This window comes from Phalaenopsis equestris, unplaced genomic scaffold (assembly GCF_001263595.1).
Source record: "Phalaenopsis equestris unplaced genomic scaffold, ASM126359v1 Scaffold001343, whole genome shotgun sequence".
Taxonomy (NCBI): domain Eukaryota; kingdom Viridiplantae; phylum Streptophyta; class Magnoliopsida; order Asparagales; family Orchidaceae; genus Phalaenopsis; species Phalaenopsis equestris.
The window spans coordinates 596,506-621,675 of record NW_018165782.1 but is presented as its reverse complement, the minus strand read 5'-3'; the positions used below and the strand labels follow the sequence as shown (position 1 = coordinate 621,675).

General features: G+C 33.8%; 1 protein-coding gene and 1 long non-coding RNA gene across 2 annotated transcripts; one reads left to right on the top strand and one right to left on the bottom strand.

The window, feature by feature from the left end:
• Nucleotides 1-973: 973 nt before the first annotated feature.
• Nucleotides 974-1,643, bottom strand: LOC110034098. Its single transcript, XR_002295017.1, has 3 exons — nt 1,473-1,643; nt 1,146-1,215; nt 974-1,067 (listed from the first exon to the last, which is right to left on the bottom strand). It is a non-coding gene; the product is annotated as an uncharacterized LOC110034098 (long non-coding RNA).
• A 321-nt stretch (nt 1,644-1,964) lies between these two features.
• Nucleotides 1,965-23,023, top strand: LOC110034085 (ubiquitin thioesterase OTU1). Its single transcript, XM_020738345.1, has 9 exons — nt 1,965-2,125; nt 2,383-2,452; nt 2,531-2,576; nt 8,465-8,573; nt 20,062-20,153; nt 20,240-20,302; nt 20,637-20,755; nt 22,658-22,733; nt 22,821-23,023. The coding sequence occupies exons 2-9, from the start codon at nt 2,388-2,390 to the stop codon at nt 22,875-22,877; spliced, it is 627 nt and encodes a 208-aa protein (XP_020594004.1). The 5' UTR covers nt 1,965-2,125; nt 2,383-2,387; the 3' UTR covers nt 22,878-23,023.
• Nucleotides 23,024-25,170: the final 2,147 nt, after the last annotated feature.

Here is a 25,170-nt window from a genome sequence, read left to right as displayed (position 1 = left end):
AAGTAGCTCCGAATGGTTGTTTTGGCCATATGAAACCTTACACATTTTCTTCTTCCAAGTGATTTTTTTTCATTTTTTTTCATAATTTTGGGACAATCAATATCTTTATGCTAGAAAGTGTTGATTGTGATGCACAAATAATCCTATGAGAGATCTTTAAATTGCAAGTCCATAACCTCAGTTATATTTGAATCTCCTAATTTCATCAAAAGATAGTTGTTATCTTAAAAATCCTATTACCCGAGCCTACTCATGATATCTATTAGTATGCAACACGCAATTGCAAATCAAACTCCCAAGATCATACAAACGCCCCATGATTTGTCATTGGTAGACTAAGACCACAAGCTCAATCCAGGATGACAAAATCATGTAATACTAATTGGGTTGACCACCCAACTTCATTTATGCTCGATGTCATATATAAGTATAACCCTCGCTAATCTTGAGCACACCAATGCCCTTAAATAATAGTGTTCTCAAGGATTGCACCCAAGCTATAATCGACTATGGGAGCTTCCGCCCACGAGTAATATCCATCCCTAGGTCAAATAAAAACTCCAGATACTTCAGGTAATCTTGAGGAAGAGATTACTCCTCCAGTTAATGATAAATTTTAAAATCCACTTGTTGCTTAGTAATATAATATTTGTGTGCTGATAATTCAGTTTGAAATTCTATAGAGGTCATATAAACAGCTCATTTTTTACACCGTAGCATGGATACACTCATCGGGAAACAGGCTGATGAGGTAGAATATTCTTTTCTTTTTCTTTTACTTCTATATTTTCTTTTTTAATGACTCAAAATCCAAATCTCCAATTTAGAGAAAAGGGGTAATGCCACGGGGCTACAAGGCCTGCGGCCAGTGAGGTAGTATATGCTAAAAGAGGAACCATTAGCAATATAAGGCCAACGGAGCATTTATAAGTTTCTATCGATCATATTTGCAACTAACCCAATGAAAGCATGTTAAGACAAGCGATAAACAACTGTTGCAAATAAAAAGATAAAACAAAACCTGTCTCAACTCCGGAGCTCTATGCCGATCATGATTCATAACATAACTGCGAACAAATAAAAGGAAATCAGGATAGCAATCGATGAACAATTGAAAAGTAGGCAAATCCGAATCAAAAGCTCACCCCACAGCATTGAAGAGGCAGCTATTATCCGAAGGTATTACCCTCCTCACAACAACGCCATCCATCCAACCTGAGAAAAACAATCCATTCTACCTCATCAAGCTGCCAAACCCCTCGGCCAGACTAAGATTCAACACACGAGTGAGCGCGAAATACATTATATCTAACAACAAAATCAGACGAATCCCCTACTAAAGCTCATAAATCAGAGTGAGCAACAATATTATGCATTACCGATAAAAAATTCTCCAATTAACACCGGGAAAATCCAGGCAGAACAGAAACAAACGCAAAACCGAATCTAGTAATAAAAGTTCGAGAACAGACCTTACTCCGAAGCCTCGTAAGACAAATCAAAAGGGAACCCTAGCGCGGTTCTGCAACGCAAAAGCTTTTAGAAGTCTCTGAAGCGGCACCCCTGAATTTCTCCAAGGATAATTTATAAATTACCGAAGCAGTTGCGGCGAAAAATACAGCCAGATGCAGCGGCAGATGGATAGTTGGATGGGAAGGCTTTTCATTTCTTTAATAATATGCTCTTATGAATTAAAGAAAGTTTTGAAACAAGTAGAGCCCAATGATGCGTTTAATTATTAGGTGCGGAGGGCGCATGCAGAGCTGCGTGCGCCCTCCTATCACAGCCCCACATACAGCCGCGATGTGCGGCTGTGATCGGAGAGCGCGCGCAGCTCTGCATGCGCCCTCCGCACCTAATAATTAAACGCATCATTGGGCTCTACTTGTTTCAAAACTTTCTTTAATTCATAAGAGCATATTATTAAAGAAATGAAAAGCCTTCCCATCCAACTATCCATCTGCCGCTGCATCTGGCTGTATTTTTCGCCGCAACTGCTTCGGTAATTTATAAATTATCCTTGGAGAAATTCAGGGGTGCCGCTTCAGAGACTTCTAAAAGCTTTTGCGTTGCAGAACCGCGCTAGGGTTCCCTTTTGATTTGTCTTACGAGGCTTCGGAGTAAGGTCTGTTCTCGAACTTTTATTACTAGATTCGGTTTTGCGTTTGTTTCTGTTCTGCCTGGATTTTCCCGGTGTTAATTGGAGAATTTTTTATCGGTAATGCATAATATTGTTGCTCACTCTGATTTATGAGCTTTAGTAGGGGATTCGTCTGATTTTGTTGTTAGATATAATGTATTTCGCGCTCACTCGTGTGTTGAATCTTAGTCTGGCCGAGGGGTTTGGCAGCTTGATGAGGTAGAATGGATTGTTTTTCTCAGGTTGGATGGATGGCGTTGTTGTGAGGAGGGTAATACCTTCGGATAATAGCTGCCTCTTCAATGCTGTGGGGTGAGCTTTTGATTCGGATTTGCCTACTTTTCAATTGTTCATCGATTGCTATCCTGATTTCCTTTTATTTGTTCGCAGTTATGTTATGAATCATGATCGGCATAGAGCTCCGGAGTTGAGACAGGTTTTGTTTTATCTTTTTATTTGCAACAGTTGTTTATCGCTTGTCTTAACATGCTTTCATTGGGTTAGTTGCAAATATGATCGATAGAAACTTATAAATGCTCCGTTGGCCTTATATTGCTAATGGTTCCTCTTTTAGCATATACTACCTCACTGGCCGCAGGCCTTGTAGCCCCGTGGCATTACCCCTTTTCTCTAAATTGGAGATTTGGATTTTGAGTCATTAAAAAAGAAAATATAGAAGTAAAAGAAAAAGAAAAGAATATTCTACCTCATCAGCCTGTTTCCCGATGAGTGTATCCATGCTACGGTGTAAAAAATGAGCTGTTTATATGACCTCTATAGAATTTCAAACTGAATTATCAGCACACAAATATTATATTACTAAGCAACAAGTGGATTTTAAAATTTATCATTAACTGGAGGAGTAATCTCTTCCTCAAGATTACCTGAAGTATCTGGAGTTTTTATTTGACCTAGGGATGGATATTACTCGTGGGCGGAAGCTCCCATAGTCGATTATAGCTTGGGTGCAATCCTTGAGAACACTATTATTTAAGGGCATTGGTGTGCTCAAGATTAGCGAGGGTTATACTTATATATGACATCGAGCATAAATGAAGTTGGGTGGTCAACCCAATTAGTATTACATGATTTTGTCATCCTGGATTGAGCTTGTGGTCTTAGTCTACCAATGACAAATCATGGGGCGTTTGTATGATCTTGGGAGTTTGATTTGCAATTGCGTGTTGCATACTAATAGATATCATGAGTAGGCTCGGGTAATAGGATTTTTAAGATAACAACTATCTTTTGATGAAATTAGGAGATTCAAATATAAATTCAAGCGAACCTTTTTGGGTTTTGCTAGTTTAAGATGTTTTTTACACGATCATTTGTATTCAACACACTTAGTTTGACCAATGCACGATGTGATTATTTCATAGGTGTAAAGCATGATCACTTTAGTCGTTCAAATTTGGATATCGAGTATACTTCATGAACAAATTCTATAATACACAGGTAGAAATGATTAGAGTGTTGTAGAATTTTCTTTAAGGTTGTTTGTGATCCATATTATGCATTTGATTTAGGGCATTTTTTGGGTTCTATTACTAAGGTTTGAGGTTATTATTTAGTTGGTAGAGGACATTTAAATGTATCATGAGGTGCCTCAAATAAAGACCTTGAGTTTACATAGAGCTGCAGGTTAAAACATAGTTAACCCATAAAAATAACTTGAACACTAGGGTTTATGTTTTTCGTGATATGATATAATGATTATTTCATTAATGAGAGCAATTGGGTCTCATTTCTTATAGGTGAGGATTACATCCTATGAGAAGGTTTGCAGATAGATTGGAAGATTTGTAAGAGATGTAAGTGTTTGATGTATAACCCAATTATCAATTGAGCTAAAAGTGTGGACTTGATATGAGGCGCATTATTCGTTACAATTCCATTTTATGTTTTGTTGAAAATTTTGGTCTTAAATTTTTGCATCTAGGTATGGAAGGCTCTGAGAGCTTGAAATTCATGTATTTGGTACGAACTCGACTTCAATATTATGATTTGTTTTGTATGTATTTTTTATTGGTGTTTATAAAGACTTGTGAGAAATTTAGCATAGTTTAGTGATGTTGCTTCACTTCTTAAAAAGCCAATGAATAGGTCACATGGCCTAACCTCTTATATTATAGCGGGGGTTGTTTGTGAATTGAGTTGCTTAGTTTGTTGATTAGAATTTTATTGATTACCCATGCTTTGTGGGTGACACAATTTTGATTATGATTTTATTAGACTATTTTAATATATCCCATATTAGAAATTTTTTTTTTCCAGGATCTGCCATACAATTAAGTGCACCACATCTAACTTTCATAGCCTTTGATCAATCCACTAAAGATTGAGACTTAGTGTTCTTAATGTGAGAGTCTCACTCTTATTATTTCTCGTGGTACCAATAGGGTAGGTTTAATTTGATGCATTTTGTTTGTTGAATTTGAAAACATGATTGAACTATGAGCAATTGTAATAATGCTCTATTAAGTGGTTTTGACAATCCTTCTTGTGCGCTCAAATTACCCACCCATGATACGAGTTTTGAGATTTATGGACATTTGTAATACTTTATGAAATTTTTTATGCTCGAAGATTTTCAAGGTGATTGAGGTTCATTGAAATCAAATTGAGGTATTGTGCACTTCATTAAACCCTCCAAGAAGCACTTGCTTGGATTTGAAAATCTTTGGGGTTTAAAAGAATCTTCCATGAATTTATGATATCTGGGAAAATTTTGATATTACCAAATTGAGCGCCTTAATAAGGTGATTCAAAGGGTCTATGCTCTTTGCTGGAGCACAATTTCAGTATTTTTTGGATGTTTCAAGGTATTTTTTTGAAGTTTGAGAATTTAGGCAAGTCTTCTTGTATGTGTCACCTTGAAATACATATGCCAAAGGAGTGGGGGTTTAGGCTAACCTAGTGAAACCAAGGATTTCGTGGGATTAGACACTAGTTGAGAATTGTAATGACACCCATTTATCATTGTTTGGAGGATTGTAAAAATTTGAGTAAGGTTTTTAGAATTAGTAGATTTAGTGGTTTTATAAGATTTGATTTAGCTATTATTTTTTCTTAATCTATTTTAAGTATTGAGTCAATTGTCTTAACTTTTTTTTCCTTGATAACTTCTCAGGCTTGATATGTTCTCTCATAGCTTTCTAGTTTTTTTTGTTAGCGTATATTATATTAAACTTGCTGCATTAATGATCCAATTTTATTTATTTATTTCTACGTTTTTAAATTCTTGATTATGCTGCATTTTAATGTTTTCATTTGATTTTTGTTGATTTAGAAAATGCTTACAATAAGATTCCAAGGATATTCTTTGGAAAGTTCTAGAGAAGAAAGATGTTCATATGACTTATTCAAGTAATTAAAGATATGTATATTAGAGCTGTTGCTTGTGTTCGAGCAACATGAGGATTGACCAAATATTTTCCTATTTCAGTTGGATTGCATCAGGGCTCGACTTTTAGCTCGTCTTTTAGCCATATCTTTTTGCTTTAGTTATGGATGTTCTTACTGGAAATTTACAGGAGAATGTATCTTGGTGCGTATGCTTTTTGCTGATGATATCCTTCTTGTGGATAAGACTAGAGAAATAGCTCAGGAAAAACTTGAATTTTGTAGCTCTACATTGGAGTCTAAAGGTTTTTGTTTGAGTAGAACTAAAACTAAATACATAGAATGTAATTGTAGTAGTAGTAGCTCTAGTGACAGAGTTACAACTATGGGCGATAAATTATTAATTATTAAAAGGTGGAAATTATTAAAAGGTGGGAACGCTTTAGATATCTTGAGTCTATTGTTTAAAGTGATGGTGATATAGATGGGGATGCTATTAGTAGAATTCAAGTTAGTTTGTTGAATTGGAGGAATGCTTCAGGTCTATTGTGTGATAAAAAAGTACCACTTGATTGAAAGGAAAGTTCTATAAGATGGTGGTGAAACCTGCAATGCTTTGGTGCAGGATGTTGGCTTTTAAAAAAGAAGCATAAAACTAAGATAAGTGTTGCCAAGATGATAATGCTTAGGTGGATGAGTGGGTTTACACTTAGAGACAAAATGTGAAATGAATATATTCATGATAAGGTTGGTGTAGCTCGGCGGACAAAATTACAAAGAGTCGTCTTAGATGGTTTAGTCACATTAAACGTCGACCTCTGATGATCCGGTTAGGAGACTAGATGTTTTAGATTTGGTTTATGTTAAGAAAGTAAGAGGTAGACCTTCAAAGACTTGGGCATATTGTATAAAAAAAGATCTTATTGTATAAAAAAAATAAAAAAAGATCTTAATTTATTAGAATTCAATGAAAATATGACACTCAATAGGATGCCATGGAGAAAAATGATTCATTCAGCCGACCCCACTTAGTGGAATAAAGGCTTTTTCTTGTTGTTGCTCTGATTTAATGTGTTCATCCTCTTTGATTTGTTTCTGATTTAACATTCTAATTGTTTTAATCTGTTTTGATTTCGTGTGCCATTTTATTTTATTAATATGCACGCGTACATGTTTAAATGTTTCTTTGTTATGATCAATTGGTATGATTTAATCTGTTTAAATTAATTTTGTAAATTCTTCTAATTCATTTTAATGAAACAATCTATCTATCTATCTATCTATCTTATTTGGCTTTGTTAAATTGGTTAGATTATTTGTTATACTATGAACATTATTTGTATTTTATTTTAATTTAACACCGTTCATTTTAAGTCTAGTTTGTTTTTATTCTTTTGATTCAATGTTAGCTTATTAAAACCAATTTTAATTAAGTTCATAGGTCCAATTCAATTTCCTTATTATTACTTTTTGGTTGCGTTGATTTAAATAATATAATTTAGGTTAATATGTTTATTTTTTACTTGTTTTATAAATTTGATTAATCAGTTTCATTGAATTTTAGTTAATAACTTGATAGTAGATATACTAATTAGTTTTTTTAGATTAACCGTTACTTTATTTATAGTTGGTTTCCAAATTGTTGAGTACAACCACCGGATGTCCATTTATTGATGAAAATGAGAATATTGTAGTGGATTTAAAACTATTGATTCAAATTTAGCTTTTAATGAAACAACCCGTAGGATCCTAGATGCACAATGCTTGTATGAAGGCTGTTAAAGGTTCATTAAATGACAGCTGCATTACATCTTTTCTTTCACCAGCTGACACTATATTAGTCTGGAAAAACGACCTATTTTGCAACCATCAATAGAGAAAGAAATAGTGCATTTCAGGCTTTGAGGCTCACTTACTGTTTGTTATTAATTTATTAGCATTTAGATAATAATTTAATTCATTTGATTTAAAAAAAATTTAGCTGTAGTAATGATGGGGGCATGATTTGGAGCTGAACTAGGCCAGTTTGGCAAAAGTTCTTGGACCGGTCTGAACCGGTCCAACAATTTTTATTTAAAATTCCCAGAATACCAATGCAAAACTCTCTCAGAAGAGCTGGGCTTAAATTTTAGGAGCCCACACAAGCCGCGCACTCATTGGACATATGGTCAAGTTATGCTTTTCAGGCTAAACTTAGTATAAGTAGCGAGTAGCACGGAACTCTCTAGCATATAGTTAAACTGCTTTTGCCTTTTCTTGAGGTCAACACTTCGTGTATCATTCTGTCTCAATTTTTTGGTACTCTCCATGATTAATATTTCAACCATTGTTGCTCAGAGGAAAAACCTAATGCAGTGCTTTACTGGAAACGACACTCACAGTACACCTGGTGTTTCATTAGATGCATGTGCTGGGACATTTGTTATCTGTCACTCTTATCCATAAATGTCATGCATCATTTGCATAATGTGCTTTTGATTGGAAAAGGAACAATGAAGAAGATTTATGGGAACATAATAGCAAAAAAAATGAAAGATAAATTCATCTTCTTTTGCTCTTTTATTTTTACATGGCACCTTTCTTTCAAGAATGGGATCTTTGCTTTATACCAGTGCTGCTTCTTGCTCAACACATCGCTATCTACAGACACGTGTTTATCTCATCTGCATTCAACTGCATGTAATATTTCTGTTTCCTCTAAAATTTGTGTTTTCTTACTGAGTTGATAAATTTCATCACAACTAACTGCCATTTGAGTGCATCGATTTGGAGTCCATCCTTCCCTTCCTCCCTCCCTCGCTCCTCTAACTTTACACACACACACACACACACATATATATATATATATATATATATACACACACACGGCAAAGTGGACAGATAACATAAATGGATCTAAAAGACTAGATCCTTTTTTGTTTTCAAGTCTGTCCAAATAGCCCTTTCTTTACGTGTACCTAAACTAGTATGTACGTTTAGGTTATAGCTGCAGCTGTGGCAAGTGATCCTGTAAAGTATAACGAGGCATTTCTTGGAAAATCTAATGCCGATTACTGTGCTTGGATTTTGAATCCTGAGAAATGGGGAGGTCAGTTTTCATTTTTCTTTTCTACTACTGGAAAATTTTCAATTGTCTATGGAATGAATATTACATTTCTATTAGTTTCCTGTGAAATAATTTTCTTCTTATCAATTTTATCATGTGCATGAATGCTTACGACCTTCCATGATGGTATAATGTTTGCTTAGCGTAATGTGTTCAATTATAGGCCTGCAATTGAAATTTGGGCATTTTTGTGGTATTATCTGTCAATATTAGAGTTCATATTTCTCTTTGGAAGAGAGCCATTGATATACTAGATTTTGTTTTTTACTTCCTTAAATTTATGTAATTACAAAAATAGAAGGACTACAATAATTCTTACATTATCCGTGGAGTGCTATTTTAACCTCAAACTAAAGAAAATATTTGATTTAGTTATCCATACTATCAAAATAGGAGCCAAATTAATCTCGTTAGAAGTAATGGAAATTGAAATCAAAGTAAATCGACAGCGTTCAATACTAGGATATTTTATGAATTCATGTCTTCAAATTTTAACAAAATATAATAAATAATTTTTTTAAAGTTTGGGATGATTTATGAGAAATTTATAAATAATAATTGATAAAGTTTATAAATTTACTATGCATTAATTTCATCATATAAATAATATATCTTCGTCGTTAATGATGTGTCAAGAAAGGAATACTACTTTGAAAGTACTCACATTTAGAAAACTCGGAATACAATTTATGCTCTTTCAACAAACACAAAATAATCTGTAAATGACATGATTATCATTATTTTGGGAATAAATCAATATATCATTAGTAAACACTCTTATATATTGATCAAAATATTGTTGGAGCATAGCGAATTCTGAAGGCGTACCAAAAATTTATAATGCCTATACCGAGTATTAAATTCGTTCTTTTCAATGCTTTATTCTTTACCCTTGATGATAACCAAGTCCTAAATTTTTTAGAAAAACTAAAGTTCATGCCGATTGATCAAACAAATAGTCAATTTTTTAACAGGATATTGTTCTTAAAATTAAAATGTTTTTAAAATTAAAATTGTTTAGCTCACTATAGTCTATACATAGTGTCATAGTATCATCTTTTTGGACAAAAAAATAGGTGCCCTCCAAGGACATGTCCTTAATTTAATGAATCCTTTCTTAGTTATCTTTGATGATTTATTCTTTAATTTTTGTAGCTTCTTAGTAGTCATTCTATATGGTCTTTTAATAATCGGTGCAATTTTAGGCTGAATCATTATTCCAAGCTCAGCCTTCCTTTTTAAAAGCAAACTAGAAAGTTTTCTTAAGAAAAATATCCATGCAGTCATTCACTACAAGGATGGCACATGTATCACTATCTACCTATGATAATTTCTAATTTGCCCAAGAATATGAATTCACTAGCTTTAGTCCATTTGTTCACCTTCATAGAGGTAATGAGAGATGAAATCGCCCGTCTTATTAGAAATAGGTGCTTTATCATTTGGCGTATTAAATCCGGCTCTCCTATTCTAACACTTGATGATAGCATTGCATTCAGCCAGCTAATCCCTTTATAAAATCACATGAAACTTAGTGATGGAAAAATTAATTTAGACCTGAATGTTTCACCCTCTATTAGATATCAACAGAGCTTAAAGTACTAGCAAATATGGCATTACAAGCTAGTAATATGATTCACAAACCAGTAGTAAGGATAGGTTCTAAATGCAACCTACTAACGAATAGCTAAGACAAGAAGAAATGGGAAGCTTCAGAATCAAAACAATGATATCTAAAATGCTAATTACACCTGTCACAATGTTTGAAGATTCCTTAACTTCCTTCGGTATAAGAAAAAACACTCATGCCGATATTGCTCTCATGATAGTCCCAAATTATTCTCCTTTCTGCTTCAAAGTTGATTTTTTCTAAGTGGGCTATCCATTCCAAATTTTCTCAATCCTTTGAACTCCTCACCGCGCTGTCACTTTGGACATTGTTAGGCAGCTCTTTATCTTGACTTGCTCCCCACTAATAATAGTTTTCAGGAATTGTCAAGCATTTTCCTGGATGAGGCTTCAAGATGTAGCACATTGTCCTTCTTGCTATTATGATTGATGCCCTAAAGTAAACTTCTATTTTTTTTTGCTTTGATGATCTTTTCTACTGACTATTTTCCTCTTATTATTTATTTTCTTATTTTTCCTGCCCATGGCAGTATTATGCTCTTGGAGTTTTGCACGCTTCACTAACTAAATAACATCCTTGATGCTTGGTAGGATCAATGGCTTGCACAACTTATCCTTAACCCCTCTTAGAATTTTATAATGTATCTCACTTAGTGTATCGATTAGCTAGGGAGCATGTTTGTATTATTATGTAGCCAATCTCTAAGCATTTGATTGAACTCATCCCTAGCATTTCTTTAGGTCTTCCCTCAAGCCTCTCCGCCAGCATTTTCTCTCCTTCTAGTACAAAGGTATCCGTGATAACCTGCCAATCAGTAGAACACTTCATGAGTTCATTATTTTCTCATTCATGTTTAATCTTTTTTTAATAGCTTTAGCATCAACTTTTCCCTTAAACATAAGCGGCTTCAAGCTCTGAAACAACTTGAATTATTTATTAATCTTTACTCTATCGCTGATACTAGCTCTGGCGTTAGGTAGTAAAATTAGTGTTATTGGTATAGGAAGTTTTGCTGGCTCAGCTATAAATTGCATTTTTTCCCATCATCCATACCTTATTTTCATCATTTACATTTGCATCATTTTGCCTGATATCATTACTACAGGATATGGATCAAGTGGTGCATTTCTGCACTAAGAGTAGTGCTTTCAAGAGGTCCACCTATCTTTTGTAACTCGGTTGTTATATTTGGTTTAGCTAATTGGCCATTTGTTTCTTCCAGTACTCTTTAAATCATATTTTCTGCAAATTATCATTGTTATTTAATGAAATTGTTATATTTCTATTAATTATTAATTTATTATATATTTTATAAACATAAAATACAGAGTTTGTCGCACCATTCATCCATGAAGATTACATTTACCTATGCTCTATAGTAATCATATCATATCCAATTTTCTTCTTTGACTCCAAGTCCATTCGAACTTATGTATTTAATCATCATAATTTAACTGCTCTTATCTCACTTTCTATCATCTCCTTTTGAATATCTCTATATCGTACAAAATTCATAATAGTAACAAATGCAAACCAGTTGACTTAATTTTTCACCAACATCTATTTTATAATTGCATTTATCAAAACAAAGTGACAAATTCGATCATCTGAGTGATCCAAATATATTATACAACATGACTTCTTAAATCATAGGGATCTAATGATTAACACAAATCAAATGTGCTGAAGCATTCCAAGATATTTCATTAATTCTACTTTGAAGCTTTTAACAAATATCAAAAATTCAGTTATAGAATATCAAACTTTCATCATAAACATATTTTAAGGAGCTTTATATCTTACACAGAAGTTATGCATCAAAACTTAAACTAATTTATTTAAAATTTGATTCTTACTCCATATCAACCTTATCATTCCCTCTATCTAAAGTAACAGCCAAAGTAATATTTAATGAGCTTAAAACTTAGCAACATGAATAATTCTAAAACATAATTCAAATATTCAAGAAATAAAACCATTTTAGTATACTAAATATGAGATAAAAATAAAATATAGACTGGACTAGTGCATTACCTGTTTCTTATAAATTGGCCATTCCTGAATAATAAGTAACATAATAATAAATGAGATAATATTATAGAAAAAAAAAATTTAAGAAGAGATGCTTAATATCAATCATAAGAGATAGCACACTATGTTAGTCATGTTTATAGGTGTCAATATTAGGAATTAGTTTTTCCATATTATCTATTTGTTTATTTAATTTATTTCTTATCTGTATTTTTTTTTTTATAAGTCTTAGAGTATGCCATATATGTCTGTATTAGTTTCATTGGCCATAATAAAATAGTATACTATGTCTTATCCACACCACATATCATAAGATTGGAAACCAAACCCAAAGGCCACATATTGTCTTTATAAGGGCTCATCTTTGTCTGTAATACTCATACAATTTATTATAAAAATATCGACTTGAGAACTCTTTTGCCCTTATATAGGCTCATTTTTAACGCTTTATCAATACATTTTATTATAAATATATCATTTTGAGAACTCTTTTGTCTCCATGTGAGTTCATCATTGTCGCCATATATAATTTTTCATAAATGTATCAACTTAATGACCCTTTTATCGTAAAATGGGCTCACTTTTTGTCGTCCTATCAGTACAGGTTGTCTTAAGGATATCATTTGCAAACCTATCCATAAATATGCTCTTTTTTAAGCCCATTTTATTTTCATCATACAAAATTTTAGTGTATGTGTGTGTAGCATTCGTTTTGATTTGGCTATTCATCGTTTCATCAATATGCGGATAACAAGTGTCAACTTTCCTATTTCTTAAAAAACATTTATTTAATTAACTATTAAGATAGTCATAATTCATTAAATGTGCTTTTCATCCCTTTATCTCCACCCACCGATCTCTATGTTTCTCCTATTGGCACATCACCTGCTTCTCATTTCATTCTCTCTAATTTTTGGAGAAACTTTTTGTCAAGCTTAAATGGTTAAACTTCCCTGAGACCGGAATGAAAATCCCTTCAAATTCTTTCAGACTTGATCCTCGACATTTTTTTTCTTTTCTCCTTTGTTTTGTATTCTTATTCATTAATGAATAATGTTTTCCCACATTTATAAATAATGCATGCAACTGTAATACATTAGTTTGTTGTTTATATATTTTTTATTATAATTTTTTTTTTGTTCGTGGATGCGTGCCCTATTGTCACGACCCGACTCAGTACTTACCATTAACTAAGTCGGGTACCACGGTCGGACGGTATTAACTTCTAACTATTCAAATAATGTTTTAGCAACTTTTCATATATAAAAGAGACAGATCCACAAAATGCAATAAATTTAAATCATCCAACAACATTCATAAACAACATTTTAATACAGAACTGAACAATAAATCAAAAACCGAAAGAAATGGTAAAGAAAACTATTATCAAGAAAATACCTAGCAACAGTGGTTCTTTTCTGATTGACTAGTTCTCTCCTATCAGACGTATCAATCTATAACTTTTCTTCTTCTAAAAGAAAACATTAATTGCAACTGCAAGTACAATTTAGTGAGCAATTATAATGTAATATGCATTAAATTTATGCGCTATGCTATGCATGAATAACTAACATAAAATGCAGTTAATTTCATTAAAATCTTAAATTTATCACTTCACTTTCAACTTTAAGTATTTACCGTTTTTAAATTCTTTAATAGTCATCATAGGATAGCCGTGAAGTTATCCCCAAAATATGTCCGAAAGTACCCTCAAAATGTTTCTGAACACCCTAAAAAAATATATCTGAATGTACCCTCAAATTGCACCAGAAAGCGTACTTTTATCATTTTTTTTAACGTGTACGAGTACATTACATCCCCTGCCAGTACCATCTCGGAGTAATCCTGTACTACTTAATCATTTAAATTTCATTTCATCATATTTTTTTAGACATTAAGCATTCCTTTTCCATTTCCCCATTCATTTCTTTTCATTCTTAAGCTACAACGTACTTACAAACATAAAATAATTATCTAAAGTATTAAAGAAATAAAATAAGAGGGGAAAAGGAAGAAGAATGCTTAATGTTTGCAAAAGGAAGAAAAATGCATATACTTTCTTTATTTTTTTTTTTATATGTTTGCAAACATAAAATAATTACTCACCTTGACTTAGAAGACTTCTAAAGAAGTTTATTACTTCTCTCACTTCCTAGCACCTAAACCACTAAAATCTGCATATACTTTTAAGAACTTCATTTTAATGGAAAGACTTAAATGTAGCTAGCTTATTTAAAGACGTAAGAATAATTAAAAACTCGAACCTGTATTGATCTTAAAGTTCTTAGTCTTTCTCAAAATTTGAGAATTTATCAGTCTTCTACATCCTTTTGATTACATAAAAAATTTAATAACATTAATTTAAATAATTATACTATTTGATCTAATAACAATATATCATTAATATATTTCTTATAAGTTGCTCGGATCGATCCTCCTTCTAACTCCCACGCTCCTCCAACTTCTCATTCGAATCTGAAATCACTATATTTAGACCCTGATTAAATTTTTATCTTGCATTTATACACTCATACACAAATAAAATTTATATATATATAATAACAGATTCATTAACTTATAAAAAAATATCAAACATATCTTATATAACTAGTCACTGCCCTAGCTCACGCCCGAAGCTTTCCCCTTCCTACTTTCCTCGGCTCGATCGTGTGAACTCCTTCGGTCCCGTCTCACCCCAGCACAGCGCAGGCGTAACCCCTTCCCTCCTATGCACACGACAAAGCAAGGATCGACTCACCGACTTCGACTCCCCTTCTCTTCTTCTTCCTGTATGCGAACAAAGCCGCAAGAAGTTTGGCTCGTCTTTCTCTTCACCTTCAGTCTTGACTCAAAGAAAACTCCCCTTCCTCTGCTATGCGAGCATAGTGCCAAAGGTCATCTCGTCTCATTCTCCTTCGCAAGGCTCAACCCTAATAGTGACACGAAAGGTTTGCTACTTCCTTGAGCTACTTCGACTTCTCTTGCGAAGGCGACACGTCTTCGCTTGTGGCTCGTTCCAAGTAGGTCTTTGTTGTCACCTCTTCCTTCACCTTCTTCCTCCTTTTTGGCTAGGGCACAAAGTCGTACAGTAATCACAACTTCTCGCTTCTTCCTTTTCCTATGTGCTTCCTTTACTCTTCCTCGCTCGTTATGCATTGATTTGTTTGAATGAGGGAAATGAGAGATTTGTTATAACTGAAGGGATGAGTCTCCTCAGACCGTCATAATCTTCTTATTCTTATTCTTATTATTATTATTATTTTGTTATTACAATCTCCTTTCCTTATAAAATATTATCCTCAAAATTTGAAAAGAATTAAAATAAAACAACATACGTCAACCAAAAAGATGTGGATATCTTTCTTGCATTTCAGAGACCTTTTCTCAAGTAGTATCATTCTCCGACCCGTGCTTCCATAAAATCTTCACAAAAGAGATCTATCTGTTCCGCAACTTCTTCACATTATACTCCTGAATCTTTTCAGGCTCTTTGACATAAGTCAGGTAATGCTGAATATCAACTAAATCTACTATCACCCTATTAGCTTCATTTGCAATATACTTCCTTAGTGAAGAAATATGGAAAACACGATGCACTCCATGCATATGTGTCGCTAAAGCCAATTTGTAAGCCACTGTACCAATTTTCTCCACAATCTCAAATGGATCGACAAATCTTGGGCTCAATTTTCCTTCCCAAAACGTTGCACACCATTCAATGGACTGACTTTGATAAATACAAACTCTCAACTTCAAACTCAACAGATCTGTGTTTGGCGTCATAATATTTTATCTGTCTATCCTGTACTGTCTTCAGTATATCTCTGATCAGTCTAATCTTCTCAGTAGCATCATCAACCAAATTAGCTCAAAAGATCTTTCTTTCATGTGTTTCAGCCCAACATAGAGGTGTCCTGTACTTCCTTCCATACAAGACTTCATATAGAGCCATCCCAATACTAGAGTGGTAACTGTTATTATATGCAAACTCTACTAAAGGTATATGTGATTCCCAACCTCCCTCAAAGTTATGGACACATAACCTTAGTAGATCTTCCAAAGTCCGGATACTCTTCTCCAACCGACAATCTGTTTGAGGTGAAATGTTGTACTGAAAGTCAATCGAGTACCTAAAGCTTCCTGAAATTTCTTCCATTATTTGGAAGTAAACTTGCCATATCTGTCAGACACAATAGATTTTGACACTCCATGCAAACTTAGAATTTGATCCACATATAATTTGACTAGCTTCTCAATTGGATCTTTTTGTCTAATAGGTAAGAAATGGGCAGACTTAGTTAGTCGATCGATAATTACTCATATGGCATCACAATCCTGACAAGATCTAGACAAACCAATCACAAAATTCATCACAATCTTCTGATATTTACACTTTGGAATCGACAAAGGCTGTAACTGATATCTAGGACACTAATGCTCTTCCTTCACTAGCTGACATGATGGACACATTAGCACAGATGCTTCCACACTTCTCTTCAATTCTGGTCACCAAAATGCTTCTTGAGATCTTGTTACATGTTATTGCTTCTTGGGTGAATAGTATATCCGGATAGATGTGCTTCCTCCAAATTTTTTCCCCTCGGATCATCAACATCCGAAACATAAACCTTGCCTTTATACCTCAGTAGACCATCATGATCTATCACATATCTATCCAAATTGCCTGCCTGAATCTGCTTCAGAACTTTCTAAATATTGCCATCTATAGCTAAAGAATCTCCAATTTTGCCCTTTTGAATTGGTTGCACCGCCAACTGATATAATTGAGTCATAATATCATCACCATAATCAACTATAATCAGCATTAACCGCTTCCATACGTTGCCTGTATGGAATAATTTTTCCCTTAGCAGAGCGCAGGCGCAACCCCCTTCCTTTCTATGCACCTGACGAAGCAAGGATTGACTCATTGACTTCAACTCCCCTTCTCTTCTTTTTATATGCGAACAAAGCCTCAAGAAGTTCGATTTGTTTTCCTCTTTACCTTCGGTCTTGACTCAAAGCATACTCCCCTTCCTCTGCTATGCGAGCACAGTGCCAAACGTCATCTCCTCTCTTCTCTTTCGGAAGGCTCAACAACCCTAATAGTGGCACTCGATGTTTGCTGCTTCCTTGCGCTACTTCGGCTTCTCTCGTGACGACAACACACCTTCAGTTGCTGCTCGTTCCAAGTAGTTCTTTGACGTCGCCTCCTCCTATGTGGCTTCCTTTACTCTTCCTCGTTCGTTATGCATTCATTTGTTCGAATGAGGGATAAGAAAGATTTGTTATAATTGAATGGATGCATTTCCTCAGACCGTCAGGATCTTACTATTATTATTATTATTATTCTGTTATTGCACCTATTGTCCTTTTGCCATCGGTAGTTCTTCCTGTTGTATTTCAAGACCCCTTTATTTTTGTATCATAATATACCTTAAAAGGTTCAAGTTTTATGTAACTAAAATTAAGTAAAAATAAACTCTATTGGAATCAGCCTTGAGTTTAAAACTTCATTTTTAATTTTGAAGTTCTTCAAGAACAATACCATTCTGTTTCTTTCATGGTTCTTCCACCTTGAACTTTTCGAGCTCTGATTAAAATTTCTTTTTGAATTTTTTGGTTGTATCGCTGATACACTGAAAATATATGTATTTTTAGACCCATATTTTAGACCTATTTTTGGTGATATTGCACTTTAATGGAAAGTATTTTGATGTTTTCTTGCAGGTTGTTGATTTTTAGGGCTTAAAACAAAAATGAAGCAAAAAAGATTAAATTTGGATTCAAAATGACGTTTTTGAGGAATTACTCAGCGCCGACAACGCCAAGGTCAGCGCCGACGACGCAAATCAACCGAAAGCTGGAGGATTTTTACTCAGCGTCGACGACACTAAAGGCGGTTACCCCGTTTCTAGAAGGTTTGATGTATTTGGACCATTTTTGGAGAGTTTTTGGAGACACCTCTTGGAGAACCTTTTTTGGAGAGTTTTTGGAGACACCTCTTGGAGAACCGACCTTGGGCTTTATTTGGGGCCAAATTTCATCAGAAAAGGGGCTCCTCTATGTTCATTTTTCGTTCTACAACATTCCACCACGCTACATTTCCATAATCCATCTTCATTCCACACCACATATTGGAGTCAATTAGTAATTTTGCTTTCATAGTTTAGAGTTTTTTTAATGAGATTTAGTGTGAAAATTTCTGTAAAAGTGTTTGAGAAGGAGAAAAGTGAGAATTCTTCTTCTTGCGTTTCTAAGAAAATGCTACAAAAGATTTGCTTTGAGAAAGAGTTTCAGATAGGTTTGTTTGTTCATTTAATGTTGTATGAACTTTCTTTTATTTATGAAATTTGTGTTTTATCGTATATTTCTCATGAAGTCTTAGTTTCCTCTATCTTTCCCTCTACTTTGAGATCCGGAGAAATGAAGAAATAGTATGAATTTGTCATAATTAAAATATAAAATAAATTGTGATGATTTTTCAACTTCGAACTTAATTTACTTTTCATTTTGGTCAATTGATTTGTTAAAATATGTTGTGAAACATATGATCCAGAAAATTGAGTATGCGTTCTACGACAGAGTACGTTGAGTATGCGTTCTACGACAGAGTGAGGATCACATTTGATTTCATGAAGGAGAAATTCGTTCATGAAATTAAGTGCAAATAAATAGAGAAATATTTTTTGTTGTGTGCAGAATTAGAGAATCTTTAGGATGACAGACTAAAATCCCCAATTTGGTCTTAGTGTTTAAAAACTAAAGCGAGAGTTAACCTTCAGATGAAGGGAAGCGGAAGCTCTGGAGTGGGAGCCGGTATCCTCCTAGCCTAACCACAGATTTAGGGACTAAACCTAAGATTAACCAATGATTTTCTATGCACTGTATCAGAGTAGAGAATTAAAATTGTTTATATTTGGCACAATACATATTATAAACATTTATCTCATCTCATTTCACCAGAATTTCATTGTAGTGGGAAGGATGTTTTTTCACATAAGAAACCTTCATTACATAAACATAGTTAGTAGATTAGTAGTTATTATTAAAAATTTGCATTTCAGTTTTGCTAATAGTTAAGTAATTTAGTTTGGTTAATATCTCAACATTCGAAATTAGTGACAGTGATTTCGTTTGATTTTCAGTAAATTTCATGATAAAATTTATTATTGCTAACTTACACCTTCCCCGTGGGATCGATATTTGGGAATTAAATAGAAAGTTCATTATTACTTGATAACGATACATATACTTGCGTAGAATCCCATTATTAATTATCTATAATTATATATATTTTACACAACTTATTTTTCATACAATGATCAAGTTTTTGGCGCTGCAGTGGTGTCAACTTCATAAATTCTTACATTAAAAAAATCGGGATCAATCACCAGCTCAAACGCCGCCGAAACTTTCTTTTCTTTGTTTCATTGTCCCTTTGCAGTCATTTTTTATTTTGGGGCATTTATGTACAGACCACCCAATTTTTATGTATTTACATATTTAATGCCCAAACTTCACTTTTTACAATACTACAGCCCAAATCTTTCATATCACATAAAAAATACCACCATTTAAACTTTTAAAAAAAGTGAATACACATTTTTATTAAGGTGTTATGTATGTAAGAATTGAAGTTTAGTTGTTAGATATGCAAATACATAGGAATTGAATGGTATGTATGTAAATCTTAATTTATTTTTCCCCAATTGATTCCATCCTGTTAATCAATCGACACTTAGTTACAAATGCTTTTAAATGTTTAATCTGACAAATGAATTGATTCAACTATGGTTGCTTTGAAAGGTGCAATCGAGCTTTCAATATTATCGGAATATTTCGGACGTGAAATTGCGGCATACGATATTCAAACCACTCGCTGTGATTTGTATGGTCAGGTTAGTGTAATTCAGAATTTGATAATTACATTTTTAACTTATTGGATAGCAAAGTGAATCATGGTATCTATTGAATGATGGAACAGTCAAAAAGGTATGGTGAAAGAGTGATGCTGCTTTATGATGGTCTGCACTATGATGCATTAGCTGTAAGTTTTCCTCTGTTGACTCATTGATATTGTTGTTCAAAATGTATATATTCTTAGGGGCAGTTACATACACACAATTCTTATGTATTTTCATATCTAACACTGAAACTTTCTCATTTACATCCATTGCACTCAAATCCTTAACGTCACATAAAAATATCACCATTCTTAACTTTTTAAAAGTGAACTTCATCTTTTTTTCATGCGTAGCCATATGAAACTAAAGTGTTATAAGTGTAAATATTAAACTTTTGCTGTTAGATATGTAAATACATAAGAATTGTGTGGTATGTAAATTTCCCATATGTGTATTATATATTTATGCATCAATCAGATGTCTCCTTCTGCCAATGCCCCGGAAGACTTTGATCAGACAATTTTTACTGTATATTCGGACCGTACCGTTGGGCCTGTGGAAGGCCTTGTTCTCAGTCTGGTGACGGATGCTCACAGGTAAGAATAAGACTTTGATTTCTTTGATGGGTAATTGGCATTTTTTTCACAGCTGTTTATTTTTGGAGTGTGCTTTGTTTGTTATGGAAAGTCATAAATCTGAATCTTGTATATTAGGAAGAATTTATATTAAAAAACTTGATATTAGACAACCTTGAAGTGTGTATAAAAATATAATATATGTTTTCATATGTGAATAAGAAAGAAGGAAGTATATTCTGTTACATGGTTTCAGAGCTTTGTTGAATTGTTTGTTTTTTGCCCTCGTATGCGTTCCACGACGTCTTTGTCTCCTTTCTGCTTTGTCAACAGCTTTGTTTGCATTCTGTGAAGTGAAGATCAGAGAATAAAACTGGATCTCTACGTCGTTTTGTAGTTTCAGCTCAAGTTATGTCAAAAGTGGATGGATACTTATTATATAAGGATGTTCGTTGGAATGACAATGATTACATGATTGACTTACTGGGAGCGGAGCTTGCAACATATTCACTACAATTAATGGGGCGATCTGATTACTATGAGATAGAAACTTCGACAAATGAGATCGAAGCTCCCTCAATTCCGGGAGATTGATACTGGAGCATCCGGAAAACCCCTCATTTCAGCAACATTCCTACAGTGCTGCAAATTACTACAGGACCGTGTATAGCGATCTACTATAGTCCTACGACCTGGCGGGCTTTCATTTTCTTGCATGGACTGAACCGGTCCAAGTTTTTTTGCTATTATGGAGTCGTTCGGCCCTCTTGAGGCACTTTTCACTATTCTTTTATTATATATTTGCTTTTCTGATGTTCTAGATTTAGTTTTTATGTCTTTTGTATCAGGACAGCCGCCGACATCTCTTCTTCCCTTCGAGGGCTGTATCCTAGGGTTATAGGTGGTTCTTCGACTGTAACTTGGTTTCCAGGTGGTGATTATCTTCCCTACTCTTCCCGCATCCCTCTCGCTTCACTACCGTGCCTTCCTCCTGACTGCAGCCACCCTGACAGCCTGTTACTATTTTTCTTGCAGTTGCTCATCGTCCAGTCATCCTCCTCACTGCCACAATCCCAGAACAATTCTCTTTTTGTTGTCCCGCGGTTCAACATCTTCACCGCCGTTGCCGCCATCATTGCCGCTCGCTGCTGCCACTCGGAAATAGCTGTTCCTGGCTATTTTCTGTTGCTCCAGCCGCCTGACCAACTGTTTCTTGCTGCCAATACTGCAACGCCTCCTCTTTGCTATTTTCTTGTTGCCCAAACAACAAACTGTCATTGTTTGGACTATCGTCCCTTGCTGCCCTGTTGTTTCAGCCATCCATAATCACCGCGCTAAGCCCCCTTATCATCACCACCATCATCCATAATCCACCCTAATATGAGTTTACGTGTCGTGTGTTGTAATTTTCCTTTCAAACGTGTTTGATTGTAACCGTCTTTTTGTTTCTAATAATAATTTTTATTTTTCTTATTGTGGTTTGGGTAAACTCCAGTATCAGTGTGATTATGGTGTCATATGCTCTTGAATATTGCTCAACCATGATTCAGCCACAAATTTTGCATGAACCAATTTATCTCCAACCATATCATCAATTTTAATACTAATTAGTGATTGTGGATCAATAGGAAATTTAAGTTGAGTTTGATATATTAGTATTCAAACTCATCTCCAGCTGAAAAAAAAAAGAGTTAAGTGATAACCAATTGCTAATATTTCTACACCATTATTTTTTCAACCATCAAATGCGAAAACGAAATCCAATACTCTCACCCACCTAACACCAGTAAAATGGTTAATAATATTTTGGGGCATTTACATACATACCGCCCAAATCGTATGTATTTACATATCTAACACTTTACTTTTGACAGTTATACCATCTAGAGTTTATCTCAGCTAACCAAAATTGCTGCATTTCAGAAAGAGAAAATTCACTGATACTGCAAACTTCACCTTGCGCTGTGGAGTGTGCCAAATTGGCGTTATTGGTCAAAAGGTCCACTGCTCTCCCTCTCCCTCTCCCTCTCCCTCTCCCTCTCAATTCTTTGAAGATATGTATTTCGTAAATATCATTGAAATGCAGGAGGCTGTTGAGCATGCACAAGCTACAGGGCATGTGAACTTTCAGGAGTACAGGTAGATCACCGTAGCAAACTTCTTTTTGTTGAATTCTCTTTATCTAATTGAAATAAAATGATAATTAGGCCCAAATATGCAACAGTTTACACCGATGTTTGGTCAGATTGTTTATGATTCTTTTTTCAGTTGCTTTGCTGTAAAATATAATTTTAAAAAATAATCATAATAAACAGAAACATTTGTATTAGATATTCTTTTTCCAATTATTTTCCTTAGTCTTGGAGATATATCTCAACAGCATTTCTGTTTTGGTGGTTCTGTAGCTTGAGAAAAAGGGTAATTTTTTTTTGTTTGGGGAATCCGTTATTCTGTTCAGGGATGCATTTTAATATTTTTAGGTAAGCTTGATTAAGGTATTAAATATCTAGATGCAAAACTTTAGTAATATGCTATCATCCCCAAACTTACCTAAGGTCATGAAATGTTTTAAAAAATTGTTCATGTGTTCATAGAAGTCATAAACAATATATACTTGCAAATAAAAAGACAAAATTTGGTATTGATTCAACGTTGAAGCTTTGTTTGTTTTGACGGAGCGATTATTGCATGCGGAGAGCGCAGCTGCGTGCGCTGTCTGATCATAGCCGCGCATCGCGGTTATATGACAGTGGGTCCTCTCGGATCACGGCCGTGTATCGTGGCTGTATGATAGTGGGTCCCTCCGCACGCAATAATTAGACGTTTTGAAGGGATTCAAGGGAATAGAATGCAAAGAAAACATTTATTTCATTGTTTTAATGAAATGAAAAAAGTTTGACGGTATACGCACACAAACGTATGAATTCAATGTAAGGTTCAAATAAAAATTAGACAATGTTTGAATATGATTCAAATAAGTTACAATACACTAGAATTGGAGTTTGATATAATAGAGTACAGTCATAACTATACAAAAATAATTTTAGGATTGAACCAATCGACTAAAATGATTATAAGAATTAGCACAACATATTATAAATTTGATATATCAGTCTTTTAATGGCAGCAACAATTCACTCTCCTCTTGGGGTGGGATGATTATCCCGCATATTAAACACGAGAGTATTGCTCATTATCCACTTAATCATCCTCAACAATGGTGAATTAGAGTAAATTCAAATATGATTTGAACAATGTTTCAATAAGTTTGAGTATGATTTGAACAAAATTTGAATAATGTTCAAAACAATCGTACGATGTCAAGATGTTTAGGTTTGAGAGCCGGCTGCACCGATAAGATTTGAACAACATTCAAACCTTCTATTTTAAGAAACAAATATGAGGCGTGAAATCATGACATCACATATGGATTTCGTTGTATTTTGGTTATGCTGATTGTATCGGTACAATAAATACAATTAAAATATAATGAAATTCGCATGTACTTACTCCACACCTAATAATTGCTCTTATTTTAAATTCTAACATTTTTCATTTTTTGAACTTAATTAGTATATAAAATGCATCATTTTATCTTTTATAGTCTATAATTGTCAATAATAAATGCCTTGTTGTTGACCAATTATACAAGCTTGGAGATTGTTCTAAAGGAAGTATTTTTATGGGAAGGAAGGGGCATTCAGGCAACTCCTTTATTATACAGGTCATTTAATATGAAGTTTTAAATAGAAAATACATTTCTAATATTTTTAGATAAATTTAATCTTCTATTAATTACACTAAATTCAAGCATCCAATATGAAATAGTGAAATAAATTATAATTTGTAATGAGAGAGTTAGGGGTGCAAATGAGTCAAGTTGAGCAAATCTAGTGCTTATTCTTATTTGGCTCATTCGATTTTCTTTTTCTTTCTTTTTTTTTTTTTGTTGTACAAATATACTCGCAATTGAAATAGCTCGTTAATATGATTGTGTTTAGTTCAATTCATTTTTGTTTATTCTTTTTAGGCCGTATTTGAATCAAATTTAGCTCTAATGATTTAAAAATAAAAGTTATCTTTTAAACAACATAAAATATTATAATAAAAGTTATTTTTAATTATTTAGTTAAATCTTATCAAAATGTCTTGAGCACATTAAAACATAAGTTTATTCATGTTAAGTAGGGCTGTCAAAACGGCTCGTTGTTCGTGAACAGCTCGTGTTCGGCTCGTTAATTTCATTCCATAAGTTAACGAGCCGAACACGAACTAAGATGTGTTTGTTCGTGTTCGGCTCGTTTTGGCTCGAAATACTACTCATCAAGTTTATATATACATTGAGTAGTATTTTAAAAAATCTAATTAACTACAAGGCTACAAAGATTTATAATCAATTAAAATATTGATTAAGAAAATAGAATAAAAATTATTAA